The sequence below is a fragment of the Meles meles genome, chromosome 8 (genome assembly GCF_922984935.1).
Source record: "Meles meles chromosome 8, mMelMel3.1 paternal haplotype, whole genome shotgun sequence".
Classification (NCBI taxonomy): Eukaryota; Metazoa; Chordata; class Mammalia; order Carnivora; family Mustelidae; genus Meles; species Meles meles.
In genome coordinates this window covers 99696346-99711531 of record NC_060073.1, presented here as the reverse complement: position 1 = coordinate 99711531, position 15186 = coordinate 99696346, and the positions used below count along the sequence as shown (strand labels likewise).

General features: G+C 39.5%; 1 protein-coding gene and 1 pseudogene across 1 annotated transcript; one reads left to right on the top strand and one right to left on the bottom strand.

The window, feature by feature from the left end:
• Nucleotides 1-824: 824 nt before the first annotated feature.
• On the bottom strand, nt 825-14242 carry LOC123948821 (olfactory receptor 8B3-like; the record flags this gene model as incomplete). The annotated part of the gene is made up of 3 exons (XM_046015958.1): nt 14091-14242; nt 7687-8593; nt 825-842 (listed from the first exon to the last, which is right to left on the bottom strand). Coding segments are annotated over exons 1-3 (1077 nt in total), but the record flags the coding sequence as incomplete, so codon positions are not given.
• Nucleotides 14243-14396: 154 nt separating this feature from the next.
• LOC123948820 lies at nt 14397-14921 on the top strand (annotated as a pseudogene).
• The last annotated feature ends 265 nt before the right edge of the window (nt 14922-15186 follow it).

The window sequence follows — 15186 nt, the reverse complement described above, 5'->3', positions numbered from 1 at the left end:
TAACAGTATTCATTCTTTTTGCACAACACCCAGTGCTCCATGCAAAACGTGCCCTCCCCATCACCCACCACCTGTTCCCCCAACCTCCCACCCCTGACCCTTCAAAACCCTCACGTTATTCTAATGGGCTTTCCTCTGTACGTAAGAAGCTTCTTTGTCCTAGCTGCTTTTAAGAGGGTCTCTCTTGAAACATAATTCCCCATTCTAACGATAAGGTGCCGTGAGGACTTTCGAGAATCTAAAATCTTGGGAGGAAATCTTTCTGCCTCTAGTACATGAACATTGTTTCCATTCGTGAGATTGGGAAAATTTTCATAGACAACTTCTTCCACTATATCTTCTAGACTTCTTTCTTTTTCTTCCCCTTCAGGGATTCCAATAATTCTGACGTTGGAACGTTTCATGGCATCGTTTATTTCCCTGATTCTGTTTTCGTGGCTTCTGAGCTGTTTGTTTCAGGCTTCCTCCTGATCCTTTCTCTCTATCTGTTTGTCCTCCAGATCACTAATTCTATCTTCTGTCTCAGTTACCCTAGCTTTTAGAGAATTTAGATTGGATTGGAACTCATTGAGAGCATTTTGAACATCATCCCTGGTGGCTTTCAGTTCTGCCCTAACATTGTGAACATCATCCCTGGTGGCTTTCAGTTCTGCCCTAATCAATTCTGTGTAGTCATCCATGGCTTACTCCAACCTAGCTATTGCCTGGATAATTGTTAGTCTGAATTCCGTTTCTGACATATTGTCTATGTCGATAGCCATTAGCTCTGTTGCAGAAGGCCCATCCTCTGTATTTTTCTTCTGTTGGGTATTCCTCCTCCTAGTCATTTTGGTAAGAGATGACTAAAGAGATGCAGCTGGACTTATTGATTGTGGTGCAGTCAATGTGCACCCTGGAACACTTCTGTGCAATCAGGATTCCCCACCCAAATGAGAGAAAAAAGAAAAGAAAAAGAAATAGAGAAGAAGAAAGAAAAAAAGGGGGAAAGAAAAAAGGAAAAAAAAAAGAGAGAGAGAGAGATAGGAAAAAAAGGGAAGATAAAAGAGAAGGCTCAGCCCAAATGGGCCACAAGGTAAGATTTGGGGAGTATACAAACAAAAACAAACAAACAAAAAGAGTGATAAAAGTATATGACAAGAGAAAAAAATATATATATATAAGCAAAAAAAAGGGAAGAACCTCATCAAAAAGAACCCGAAGTATAAGATTTATATATTATCAGGACAAACACAAATTCACAGAAACTCTGACAGAAGGAAAAATTGGGAGAGTGGTTATAGATTCTCAGTGTGGGTGAGGAAGGTTATTTTGATTCTTCCTGAAGGTATCTTGATGTTTTTGTTAAGGGACTCAACTTTCCTAAGTTACAGGGGGATTAGAAACTGGTTTGCCTATAGGGGTAGCATTGATTGGGGAAAGGGGATTACCTTGAAGTTTAAGTCTATATGTATAGTAGAAAATAAAAATTAAAAAAGAATAAACTAGACTAAACTAAGTTAAAGTTAAAAAAAGAATTAAAAAAATAGAAAAGCAAAAGAAAAACACGGGTGTATGTATCAAAAAGTTCAGGTTAGAAGGTTATTAAAGAATTTGATGTACTGGACATCTCAGTGTGATGGTAAATAGGTTAAAAAATTATCTGTATGTATAAAAAAAAAGAACCAGAATATTGGTAAAGAGTTAAAAATAAAAGTTGTATTTATGAAGTAGTGGGGGTTGTTCTCTTGTAGTCTTTTTTTTTTTCTTTTTTCTTCCTTCCTGGTTGGTTTTCTGGGGGAGGGGCCTGCCACGTGGGTTTTCAGACAATGATATTCCCTGAGTTAGGTCCTCCTGCTCCCCTCAAAGGGGTGAGCTCTTTTTTTTTTCAGGAAACTGTTTTTTTCAGCCTTTTGTTCTCTGGAGGTTTTTATGTTCTTTCATCTGCTTTCTCTCGCCTTGACAGCTTTTGATGGTTTTTGGAGGTTTAGAGGAGAGCAAACAGCACCCCAACCTCCCTCTCAGAGAGAAGCCTCAGATTGTTTTGCAAAAGCTGCTGGCAGAGTCGGTTCTGAGTCACTGTCCCTGGGGATGCAGGAGCTCCTCCTTGTACCCAAAACCAGGGCAGCGGTGGCTGTCTAGGCAGCTCCAGACCGCCAGAGAGGTTCCGAGCAGAGATAGCACACTGAGATTTTCCCACTGTCCCGGGCTGGGAATGTCTGGTTTTTCCGGCTGCCAGAGCTCCAGGCTAGCGCCTATGAGCACCTATCCCAAGGGAGGGTGTGGGACGCGCGCGTTTCAGGATTGCCGTCTGGCCAGGCTCCCAGCCCCTCACGGGAGCCAGACAGACCCCACTCATTCTCGGGCGCACTGGCATTCAGGGGCACTGGTGGCTCATGGATGGAGACCTGATTTCTCTGCCGCACTCTCTCTGGCTCCGCGCCAGGGAAGGCTGTCCTGGGTCCGGGGACTTAGGTCCCTGACCCTAACCGCCCAGGTTCCCACTATTACCACCCCCCCCCCCCCCGCGATCCTTTGCTGTTTGTTTTTTGAGTGCTTTCAACCAGACTCCAAGTTAATGCTGGTCCCCAGACGCAGAGCCCTCTCCTGTTGGGGTGTTACTTTCCAATTGGTCACCTCTGGTGGCTCCCTCCCCCTTTTGTTTATCTTCCAATATCAGTCCGACGCTCCCAGTCTGCTTTACCTGCCACTGGCGTCTTCTGCTCCAGTAGAGATCCAGACGTGTATAATTCTGATCTCAGGCTGATTTCATGGGTGGTCGGAGTTCTTTGGTAGGTAATCAGCTCACTTTAGGGTACAGGTTGAAATGGTGCCTCCTCCTACTTCCCCGCCATCTTGACTCCCCTAGATAGTTCTTTATTGTGAAGCTGTCCTGTGTATCCTAAGAAGAAACCATCCCTGGCCTCTACCCATTAGATTCCAGTAGTATCCCCCACCACCACATCTGACAATCAAAATGTCCTCTGGACACTGGCATATATCCCTTGGTGGTAAAATCACTCATTTTGAGAAATGCAGATCCGTATGTAGATCCATAGCTACATGTAGCTACGTGTAGGTGGACTTCCATAAATGCCTCTCAAAAAGGTCTATCTTATGTGCCTCAGGCTCAAAGTGCTCAAAACTTAAGTCAGCACATTTCTGACATCATCCAGGCAACTAATCTACAAACTAATATTACGCAACTTCCTCTCACTGGCCATGTTCATCCAGTCTCCAATTCCCAGAGAATCCAACTCCTTGAAATATTTGGCTTTCCCTCTTACATAGCTTCTATATTCTCTCTTCATCTCTAATTTAGATTACTCTAATAGTTTCTAACCAGGACTCCTACTAAGATGAGAATTTGTAACCTTTTCTACCCTGTACCATCACTGTACAAACATGCACACTCTCTTCTTGCTCTCTATTCCTAATTCCTACTGTTACATCGTTATAATAGTAAAGTAGGTAAGTTAATGCCACTTTTAATCCCTTTTTTGTCATGTTGGTGAGTTTCTAGAAGAAACAGAGACAAGCTGCTTATCTTAGTCTTCCATCTTTAACCAGAGTCCTCCACTGCAATTCTAGGATGAAACCTAGAAGCATACTAAGTCCAGAGGAACCTGGAGTCTGAAATGTAATGTTCCAGGTCCTGAGAGTCCTATTATACCCAAAGTAGATGGTGCATGAGGACTAAAACTCCATAAATAGACTCTCTTTAGAGATTTTCCTGACTCACTACATTTAATGAACAATTTCTGAGCATCTAGACTGTAAGACAGAGTGAACACACACAAAATGAGGTACAGGTCTTGAACCAATGATTTCTCAATACAGGCAAGGAAACTGAGATTTGTACCACTCTTAGTTATTGTTAGCTGGTCACAGTGCTAGATTCTCTATTCACCTTCCCTTATGTCCTCCTCATGCCCACCCTCTAAATCAGGCAGGAAGAGGTTCATTGATTGCTCCATGGTCAAGACAGCAAGTGCCAGAGCAACATTTATATTTAAGGATCTATGAACCCAGAACTGATTTCTTTTACCATTACACCATGCAGAATTGTGTAGTATATGTGGAATATTTTGTAGAGGGTGCACTAAGAATCCTTCAAATTAAGTGACAGAAATTCAAGCTGGATCTGTCTAGATAAGCCAGCCTATACCACAAAAGTGTGTAAAGCTGCTAAGCTGAGGATGTACATGGTTCCTTGTATAGCTGTATAGGACTAAGTCATTCATGTGCATGTCTCTCTTCCCACTTCTTGTTCTTCTTGGTTCTATTCAGTTTTAATCTCAGATGAGTTCTCCCCATGTAGCAAAAAGAGAACCATCAAAATCCCTACATTTAATCTTACCAACTCAGTAACTCTAGGGAGAAAAGAAAAGTTAAAAAAAAAAAAAAAAAACAGTTGGTAGAAAAGAGAAGTAAAATGTCTACTTCTGACTAAATCACTGCTGTTGAGGTTTGGAATATGCTGATAGGCAAGATAATGTCTCCTAAAGTGAACAAATCAATCCATCAAAATCATGTAAAATGTGCTACCTGTAACAGGCAAGGTACAGTCAGAAAAACAAATGGTATAATATGTGCTTCTTATGGAGTATATTTAAAACAAAGAATTGGTTTATTCAGATATTGCAAGGTAGAAAGACAAAAACATTGAAAAATATAGACTATTAAAGTATATAAAATAGCTACCACACTCATAACTGGTAGAACACATGCAAAGAGGAAGCATGATCAGATTCTAGAATCTCAGAATAGATTAGGATTAGTGCTTGGAGGAATGGAGGATTTAAAAGTGCTTGGACGTCTGAAGTAGAGGGTCCCCCAATGCTGGGTCCAACATGGAGGGAGACCAATGAGGAGGCCCAATAAGTGCTTGAGCCTTTCAAGGGGCAGAGACCATGCAATGAAGCAAGGGAGGACAGTACAGCTGCCCTGGAAGTGTTGTCCAGCTACTGACTATGCATCTAAGGAGGTGCAGAAAGTTAAACACATTTCCATGTGTTTATTGGCCATTTGTATGCCTTTCTTTAGGACTTTTGGGCTTTCGAATCATTTTTATGAAATGGTCTTTTATTATTGAGGTATCTTTTAATTTTTAACTTGTTATATGTGATGGTTATCACCTTTTTCAGAGACTCAGATACAGGTATTGCAAATATTCTTCAAATCTGTGGCTTGCCTATGAATTTTTTTGGTAAACTGGTACTCTAATATTAATGAAGTTTATTTTGTCTTTTTTTTTTCTTTTGAATTTAGTGCTTTCCAGAATATGTCTAAGAAATCTATGTCTACACCAATACTTTCTTATGTTTTCTTCTAGAAGATTTATGTTTAAACTTTACGTGTAGAGTCTGATCCATTTAAAATTAATCATTGTATGTGGTGTGAGGTAGAGATCACTTAATTGTTTTCTCAAGAACAGAATTTCCAGAATCAATTGCTTAAAAGATTTTCCTATCCCTATGGATTTACTCTGTTGCCTGGTCAAAAATCAATTGACTGTATAAGGATCTCTTTCTGAACCTTCTGTGCTGTACCATGACTTATTTATAATAAAACCGATCTGTCTTCATTATCAAAGCCTAAATTTAAGTGTTAAAATCAGTTAGTGTAAACCTTCTGTGTCATCTAGAGGTCCCCAAGGAGCAGATGCCAAGAAATAATTAAACCTCCAAGGCATTTATTGTGGCAAATAGCTGTGAAAGATAAAATGGGAGGGAGAGGGAGTCAATGATAAAGGTCTTCAAACTGGGTTGAAACTCTGACACCTAAGAAAGAAGAGAGAGGATGAAAGACACGGTAGGAAAATCTCAGACTACAGTGCATTTCCAGAATGTCTCTGTTAGGATGACAGGAAGTACCTAAGCAAAGAATGCCTATCAGAAGACACCTGTATTACACAGCTATTGGCCAGCTCCTCTATGATGCATCATACTAAGCCACTGGCTGGGGACATCTCAGAGCGAGCATGGACCCTCCCTGAATACAACAGTGAATCCAAAGGAGTATAAGCTACAGACTCTCAGTCAATAATGCTTCCCACAGCTGGTTCTCTTGAAGAATTGAGCAGCACCTCCTTATGACTGCCACAGTCCACTCCCACAAACAAATTATACCCTGAAGTTCTTTTTGATTTATTACTGCTATTATATTATATTATACTATACTAATTTTACTAATTAATATATTATTATATATTTATTAATATAATTTATTGATTTAGCAATAAACATTATTGTTGTTATTCAAGCAAGATAATCCAATTCAACAAATATTTCTTGTTGTCCCAACATATTTTATGTTCTAAATATACAAATGAGAAAAACATTGAGAAACAGGAAAATTATAGGAAACAGTATCTACTTCAAATCCTTATTATCTTCTTGGTGAGACAAAGTGCTATGGTCAAATGTTGAAATCCTAACCCACAAACATATCAGGATGTGGGGCTTTTGGAAGGTGCTTAGGTTATGACAATGGAATTCTCATGAGGATGATTTGTCCCTTATAAAAACAGCTCCATATAGATCACTAGTGCCTTCCACCATGAGAGGGTATCATGAGAGGTGTGTCACTTAAAAGAGGGCCCTCAGCCATTCACACTGGCATCCTGATCTTGGACTTAGAGCCTCCAGAACTCTGAGAAATAAATTTCCATTGTTTATTAGCCACCAATTCTGTAGCATTTTGTTATAACAGCCCAAATGGGCTAAGACACAGATTTAAGTAAGCTCACAAAATGTTTCTGGGAATAGTTGATTATCATTAGTATATGCCCTTTTTTCATTATAAACATCATTAAATAGATAAAATAATGTCTAACATGTTTCTCCCAATATGCATTATTTTCTTTTCAGTGATAAATAACAGACTACAGTGAGAACTTTAAGCTCTTTTCAAAATATCTGATATACCAGTCATCCCCTATTTTGGATCCTGAGATACATATGTATTATTTCTGTAGTCATACTATGTTAATACTATTTTTGGCAATAAAAGGTGGAGTCATATGTATTCACTTCAGTGTTAAATGAACTGGGCTGACTGAGGTTCCCAAATGCAGGTGGTGTGTAATACACATTTAACCATTTCAAAGGGAACAAGAAAGAACAGAATAATAAAAAGAAAAGTTAGTAAGAAAATAGAACAAAATGAAAAGACCAGAGTGATTTGATTATACTTTAAGCTATATATGTAGTTTGTAACGAACACATCTCAATGAAGCCTTTTGCCTATACCAGCGACAATACGGAAAAGAAAAAGAATGTTTCTAAAGTAATTCACACTTCTGAGTTTAGGTGAGCAAGCTGTAATTTCAACTTTCTGGCACTTATGAATTTTACCATACTTGTCCAGGTTAGGAATAGCCCAGAGACAGAAACAGTATGGAAAAAAAAAGAATCTGTATATTTGTTCTTTTTATAAACATGTTATTAGTTATTTAGTAAACTACTATCAGGTACAGAAATATGGAAGCAAAAAATGAGACAACATAGGGAAATGACATAAGGGAAATGATAAGAGGAATTTATTAAAACACAGATAACACAATCTGCAGAAATATTGGTAATGATCAAAACCTCTTCCTGAAAAATACTAACAAAAGTTTCTAAAAATCAAATTCCTTTACATTATACCTTGCAATTACAGCATGTTTCTCCTCCATATTTTAATCAGGGCATTCTGCAGTGTAACCTTGATATCCTTGTTCCTCAAACTGTAGATCAGAGGATTGAGCATGGGTACCACATTAGTATAGAAAACTGAAGAAATTTTTCCCAGGTCCATAGATTCAGGAGAATATTTAAGATACATGAATGCTGCTGACCCAAAGAAAAGAGAAAGAGCAATGATGTGAGAGCTACAGGTACTGAAGGCTTTTGATCGTCCTTGAGCAGATCTGATATGAAGAATGCTAGTGAGGATAAAGACATAAGAAATCAGGATGGTAAAACTGGGTACTGTGATATTAATGCCCACGACTATCAGAACTACCACCTCATTGACATAGGTGCTGGTGCAAGACAGTTGGAGAAGAGGAAGAATGTCACACAGGTAATGGTTGATGATATTGACATGGCAGAAGGTCAGTCTAAGCATGCAGCCTGTGTGGGCAGAGGCTCCAGCAAATCCCATCATGTATGCGGCAACAGTTAGCAAGCAACAGACCTGATGGGACATGCTGACCCTATACAGCAATGGATGACAGATGGCCACATAGCGGTCATAGGCCATTGAGGTCAACATGTAGCATTCCGAGATGACAAAAAAGAGAAAGAAAAACAGCTGCGTCATGCACCTGACATAGGAGATGACGTTCTCCCTTGATACAAAGTTCATCAGCATCTTGGGGGTGAAAACAGAAGAGTAACAGAGATCAATGAAGGATAGGTTGAAGAGGAAGTAGTACATGGGGGTGTGGAGGTGAGAGTTGAGACTGATGAGAATGATCAAGCCAAGGTTGCCCATCACGGTGACAATGTAGATCATCAGAAACAGGAAAAAGAGGAGTTGCTGGAGCTCTGGGCGGTCTGTTAATCCAGCAAGAAGAAATTCAGTCACTAAGGAGTCATTTCTAACCAATATTGTCCTCTTTGGAAATCTGTGAGGACAGAAGAAAGTCCCGTTAATAGAAACCCCAGCTCTGAGGTGCCTGGGTGGCTTAGTCATTTGCGTGACTGCCTTTGGCTGGGGTCATGATCCTGGGGTCCTGGGGTCAAGCCCCGCATCGGCTCCCTGCACAGCAGGGAGCCTGCTTCTCCCTCTCCCTCTGCTTGCCGCTCTGCCTACATGTGCTCTCTATCTGTGCGCCATATAAATTTAAAAAAAGAAAAGAATGAAACTCCAGCTGTCTCCCTCTCCTTACACACTCTTATTTATGAGAAGAAGACTCAGACCAGCAAATAAGCCCTCCTTTGCTCCACAGGGTCAGAGTGGACTGGCACACACACACTTCAACATTAAAACCACTCTGTCTTATTGCATGAGCAGCACATGACAAACAACTGCTCCTGCCTTTACAAAAGATACGGGATGGAGCAGCTGAGGATAAAGGCTACCTGTTGGTGAGCTTCGGTAGTGGGGAGTTATCCCCATCTCTGCTTCCCACTCATCCTATCCTCCACTTCCTAATTCCTACTCATGTTTCCATTACCCTACCAGATACGTCAGTTCCCCTATGATGACTATTAAAAAAAAGAGAAAAATCTGCTAGGGTAGCAACCATTCACATGTTTTGCTTCCTAGAAGAAGTGTCTCAGAGGGTTTCCAAATACTTTACTACAAGAATCCACGAAGTCAATTACTGATAACACATTGAGGAGACCCTTGGTAGCCTAAGATTTGTAGTTAACTAGACACTGGTTGTTTCTACACATTCACCTCCTTTATTCCATCCTAGCTGGAAAGATAATGAACAAAGCAACGTAGATGAGTTTCCTTTGCTTTATAGGAGGGCATGAAAGAGAAACATAATTTGAATGCTGATTAAATTAGTAACACTTGTGGATATATATCAAGCTGTATACTGATTATGACATGTAAACTTTTCCCTATGTATATTTCAGCAAAAAAAATATTTCTAGGGAAAAAAAACAAAACTTTTCTTCCTCCGATGTGCCTGTTTTCTGACCATGTCGCTCGGAGTTGCTGTAGGTCTCCTGCTACCAAACTGAGGATGAACCCAACACAAGAAGGATGTGCTGAGAATAATGCAGGCAGTAAGGTCAGAGTTGCATATTTGAGTTTCTTGTTATTAAAAATAAATACTTTTCACCATTTTTCAGCAACAGAGTGGGAGAAAAACAGAAACTTGCATAACTCACTTTCCTCCCATTGTGAGAATTCAGTGCGGAGTCTTTGTTTCACCTCCACTGTCCCGTAGGAACTGGCTTTTATAACTTTTAAAACTGAGCAGATACAGTCACAGGATCTTCTTCATTTATAGGCAAAAGAGCAATAGCATAGATCTCCCAGACTGAATGTTCTAGGAGTCGGTCTGAGGAGCAGATCAAACTTCTAGTTGTAAATTTACTAAGAGAGTTTGAAGGGAAACCACACATCTGACATCAGACACACCATGTCATAGAGAACAAGGCTTTTGCATAAGACTTATAATTCTTTTGGACCTCATTAGAAATCTAGGTATAGTTCTCCCCTAAGATCTTCCTATGATGATATATTCTACAGGGAAGAAATTGATGTCTGAGTTTACACCCTAATTGCGACAGTAAATGTTAATTTCCCACCAGGGATTATATACTCCCCAGGTTTTACAAGAAGGACCCTCTGCTGTCCCTTATAAAGATGCAGATAAATAGAATTTTTTAAAATGTCACTAATTATCATTCTAGGTAACATATTTGTTTTAGCCAGAATTTGTGAACTGAACAGTAAAGTTTATTTATTACGCTCTTTTTAATATTTTGAGAACCTTCAAATAATTAATCATTGCTTATGCATATTTCATAGGCATATAGCGAAAGGATACTTTTTTTAAAAAGATTTTATTTATTTGACAGATGGAGACCACAAGTAGGCAGAGAAGCAGGCAGAGAGAGAGGAGGAAGCAGGCTCCCTACTGAGCAGAGAGCCCGATGCGGGGCTCCATCCCAGGACCCTGGGATCATGACCTGAGCTGAGGGCAGAGGTTTTAACCCACTGAGCCATCCAGGGGCCCCACAAAAGGATACTTTTAATTGTGTTCACAGATAATTGTTTAATGAGAAGTTATTTGATAGACTAACAATCTATTATCCCATTATCCCATGAAACTATTTTGACTCAGTATGTCTTTGCTTTCAACATTTAAAAGTAAATCTATAAGAAAAATAAGTGTAAGTAGGCTTCCATTTCAAGAAAATATTACCTTAGAATTTCAGCATATATATTAATTTCTACTTGTGCATGTGAGAAGGCATCTAAATTTTTCTTAAATTAGTATAGATTCACAGGTAATTGTAAAAATAATACACGGATTCCCTTGAACTCCACCCAGATTCCTATCACAGTGACATCTTCAACAACTGTAGTATAAAAGCAAAACCAGGAAACTGACTTCAGTACAAAAACTAGACTTTAGGACTACAGATGTTATTCAGTTTTCAGTGGTTTTACATGTACTGAGTATTTCTGGTGTGTGTGTGTGTGTGTGTGTGTGCGCGCGCGTGCGCGCGTGTGGGGGAGTAACTGTGTGTAGATTAATTCAATCTGATCCCTTGTATAGATTCATATAATGACCATCGCGATCAGGATACAGAAGTTCCTTCACTTTATTCTACCCCTTTAGAGTCACACCCATCCCCTTCCCCTGCATCTATCTTCCAGCAACCACCAACCTGTTCTCCATCTCTATAGTTGATGCCTTTAGAGAACAAGAAATGAAATCATATAATAGAAATGAAATCATATAATATATAACCTCTGAATTTAGGGGTTTTTTTTGCTTTGGTGAATATTTGTGGTTTTTTAAAAATTCTTTATTTAAATTCAATTTAGTTAACATATAGTATATTATTAGTTTCAGGGGTAGAATTTAGTGATTCATCAGTTGCATATAGCACCCAGTTCTCATTACATGATGTGCCCTCCTTAAGGCCCATCACCCAGTTACCCCATCCCTTCACTCCCCTCCCCTCCAGCAACCTTGTTTGTTTCCTAGGGTTCACTCTCTCTCATGGTTTGCCTCCCTCTCTGTTTTCATCTTATTTTATTTTTTCTTCCCGTCCCCTATGTTCATCTGTTTTGTTTTTTAAATTCCACATATGAGTGAAATCATATGGTGTTTCTCTTTCTCTGATTGGCTTATTTTGCTTAGCCTAATACCCTCTACTTCCATCCATGTTGTTGCAGATGGAAGACTTCATTCTTTCTGACGGTTGAGTAATATTCCATTGTATGTGTGTGTATCTTATCTTCTTTATCCAGTCATCTGTCAATGTACACCTGAGTTTAGCTTTTTGACTAAGTATGATGCCCAAAAAAAAATTCAATATCCATGAATCTTTATTGTATTGTACTGAGAGAAAGAACAAATGTTCCTTGAGAAGAATTTCAAATAACTCCTCTCAAGGACATAGAGCTTAATTCCTCTCCCCTCGACTTAATGACTTGATTCCAAAGGACTGAGTATGGAAAGGGGAAAAACAGTGTATTTTTCTCCCTGACAGATACCACCTTAAGCAATTGACCAAAGTTAACATCACCAGCAATAAGTCATATTGATATCTATAGACCATGTCAGATGCTTCACTCTACATTATTCTTCCCAAAACATACATCTCAATCTAATAATCAAAAAGCAGCATACAAACCCAAATAATAAGGGCATTATTCAACATATCTACCTATACTCTTCAAAATCATTATAGTCATTAAAAAAAGGCAAAGACTGAAAAAATAGATATCAGGGAAGACTAAGGAGAAATAACAACTATATGCATTGCGGAATCCTACTAGGATCCAGGAACAGAAAATTTTCATTAGCGAAAATTTTTTCTCACTCTATATTTTTCTCTCTATATATAATCCAGATGTTAGAATTATTTGACAAGAATTTTAATGCGATAAACATAAAACTGTTTCAATAAGCAATGACAAATATTCTTAAATTATAAAATAAAGTACTTTAACAGGTAGAAAATTTGAAAAGAATCAAATGGGACTCTTGCTCCTGGGAGGGTGGAGATAGTACATTTTCTCTTATTCTTCCTTTCATCACAACTAAAAACCCTGGACATTACATATATAAAACAAACATAAGACATTTCGTAAAGGTAGAGAGGAAGAGATACACTTGTAACAGAACTGAGGACTCATGGTGAGTTCCCTGGATTACTTTTTGCATCCTACATCCCAAATTTGGAGAAGCCGGCAACAAATATTTTCAATAAGCACATATATTTTTAAAAATTAAATTGACAAATTGATAAAGGCCAGACAAAAGCCACCTCTCTCTAGGCAAAAGACCAGGATGGGACAACCTAAAAAAAATAAAATAATAATTTAAAAAAAAAAAAAAACTGGCTCCACTTATACTCATGGTGGCAAAGACCGAGTGGGAACCTGTCTACCCTCATGAGGTTATGTTAAATTGTATCAATAAAACACACACACACACACACACAGGTGCATGCATGCTCGGAACTGGTCAGAGGAGGCCTAGAGGAAAGTCAGGACTTCTAATTACCCAGCATCGGTGAGACCACCCTCACCACAACATCCGTGAAGAATATGTGGGGAGCCAGAATTCCTCTTTCCATTCAGTAGTATTGAGGGGTTTCCTCCTTTGAATGTCAACAAAGGCTGAGAGGGGAACATAAATTTCTAATTCAACCTGCAATAATGAGATAATCCCTCCCTTCTACTACTGGGGCAGTGTTAGGGGAAAACAAAACAAAACAAAACAAAAAAACACAGACTAAAAAGAAGATTAAAATAAGATCCAGAGTCTCATAATATAATATGAAAATGGCCAGGTTTCAATCAAAAGTCATTTGTCATACCAAGAACCAAGAAGACTACACACTAAATGATAAAAAGACAATTACAGATGCAAACAATGAGAGGTCAGAGATGTTAGACTTACCTGAAAGTCATGATAAAGATGCTTCAATAAACATTAGGAACACACTTGAAACAAATTAAAAAATGCAAAGTCTCAGCTAAGAAACAGAAAATGTCAGCAAGGAAATAAGAAGAACAAAAGGAAAAATTTTAGCTCCAATTAGTAACTTTGTGAAAGGACTCAACAGCAAAATGGACCAGAATCAATGAACTAGAAGGTAGAACTAAAGAGATTACACAATCTGAAGAGCATATGAAAAAGTGACTGGAAAAAAACTGAACAGAGTCTAAGAGGCAATAGCACTATAACAAAAAAATCCAATATTCATGTCACCACAGTCCTGCAAAGATAAGAGAAACTGGACTAAAAAATGTGTTTAATTTGCGGGAAGTTTCAAAATTTCCCAAATTTGACAAAAGACACAAATGTACAGATTCAAACAGGATTATACCCAAAGAAATCCACACCAAAACACAAAATAGTCAAATTTCTAAAAACCAAAGACAAAAAAAGTATAATAAAAGAGAAACAATACCTTGAGTCTTCCAGGTGGGCCTGGTGGTCAGGAGCACCATGGCGGGTGTGGTAGATGGCTCTGCTGGGGAAGCGAGGGTGGTGAAGGTCCATAGGTCCAAGGTGACCTTCAGCAGGGCCCATGAGGTGGGGAAGCCCCAGGGTGGGGATCATCCTCGGCTGCGTGGGGCTGCGGTGTGCTGGAGGCCTGGGTGGCAACAAAGAGTCATGACCAGGCTGCTCAATGACAGCACTCCTGTGGAGGGGGCCCCACATGAGGAGCACATGGCCACAGGTGTGGTATCTAAGCCACCAGAGGTCGCAGGGGATGGAGGAGCACAAGAAGGAAGGTGAGGCCCTGAACCAGGAGCAGAGGCCCAAGCACTGGTTCTCCAAGTGGGAACCAAAATGCAGGAGGAGGCGGCGGCCACCACGCTGCCATAGCACAAGCAGCAGAAGCTGTAACATGTCTTCGGAAACTCAGTCACCACCATGGCCCAGCCCTACAAAGACTGAATGTGTCAGAAGCCAGGACTTTCTCTCTGGGTCCCCTTCCAACACAGCCACTGCCATCACCAGACTCTACAAAGAAGCATGGAGACCCATCAGTGAAATTTTGATATTAGAATTCATACTGGCACTCAGCTATGCAATAGGGATGCATTGGCTTGGGTTAAAAATCTCTGAACTATTGGTAGAGATTTCATCAACTTCCTGTGTGGAAGAATTCCCCCACCACAAAACTCTAGAGCCCCCCCTCCCAAGACCGACTACAGTGTCCCCTAACGTAGCTACTTCAACAGAAACTAGTTCATCAGTACAGACTGATTTACAACCCTTCTGGAAGCCATAGCTCTGAGTTGTAAAAATTTTTCAACACATTTCTGTGGAAAAGTGGTGAAGAGTATCCCTGTGGACCCAATTTCACATTTAGGTTAAGGTCCAGGTAGACATTGTCTGGTTTTTGTCCATTACACTATGTGTTCAGGACTTCCCACAAAGGGGATAGAAATAGACAAGAAATTCCCAAAGATACTCACATAGGTGTTTGGATAAGCTATGGTGTTACTATAAACACAGAGAGCTTAGGAAGAGTACAAATACTTGTAAATGTATAC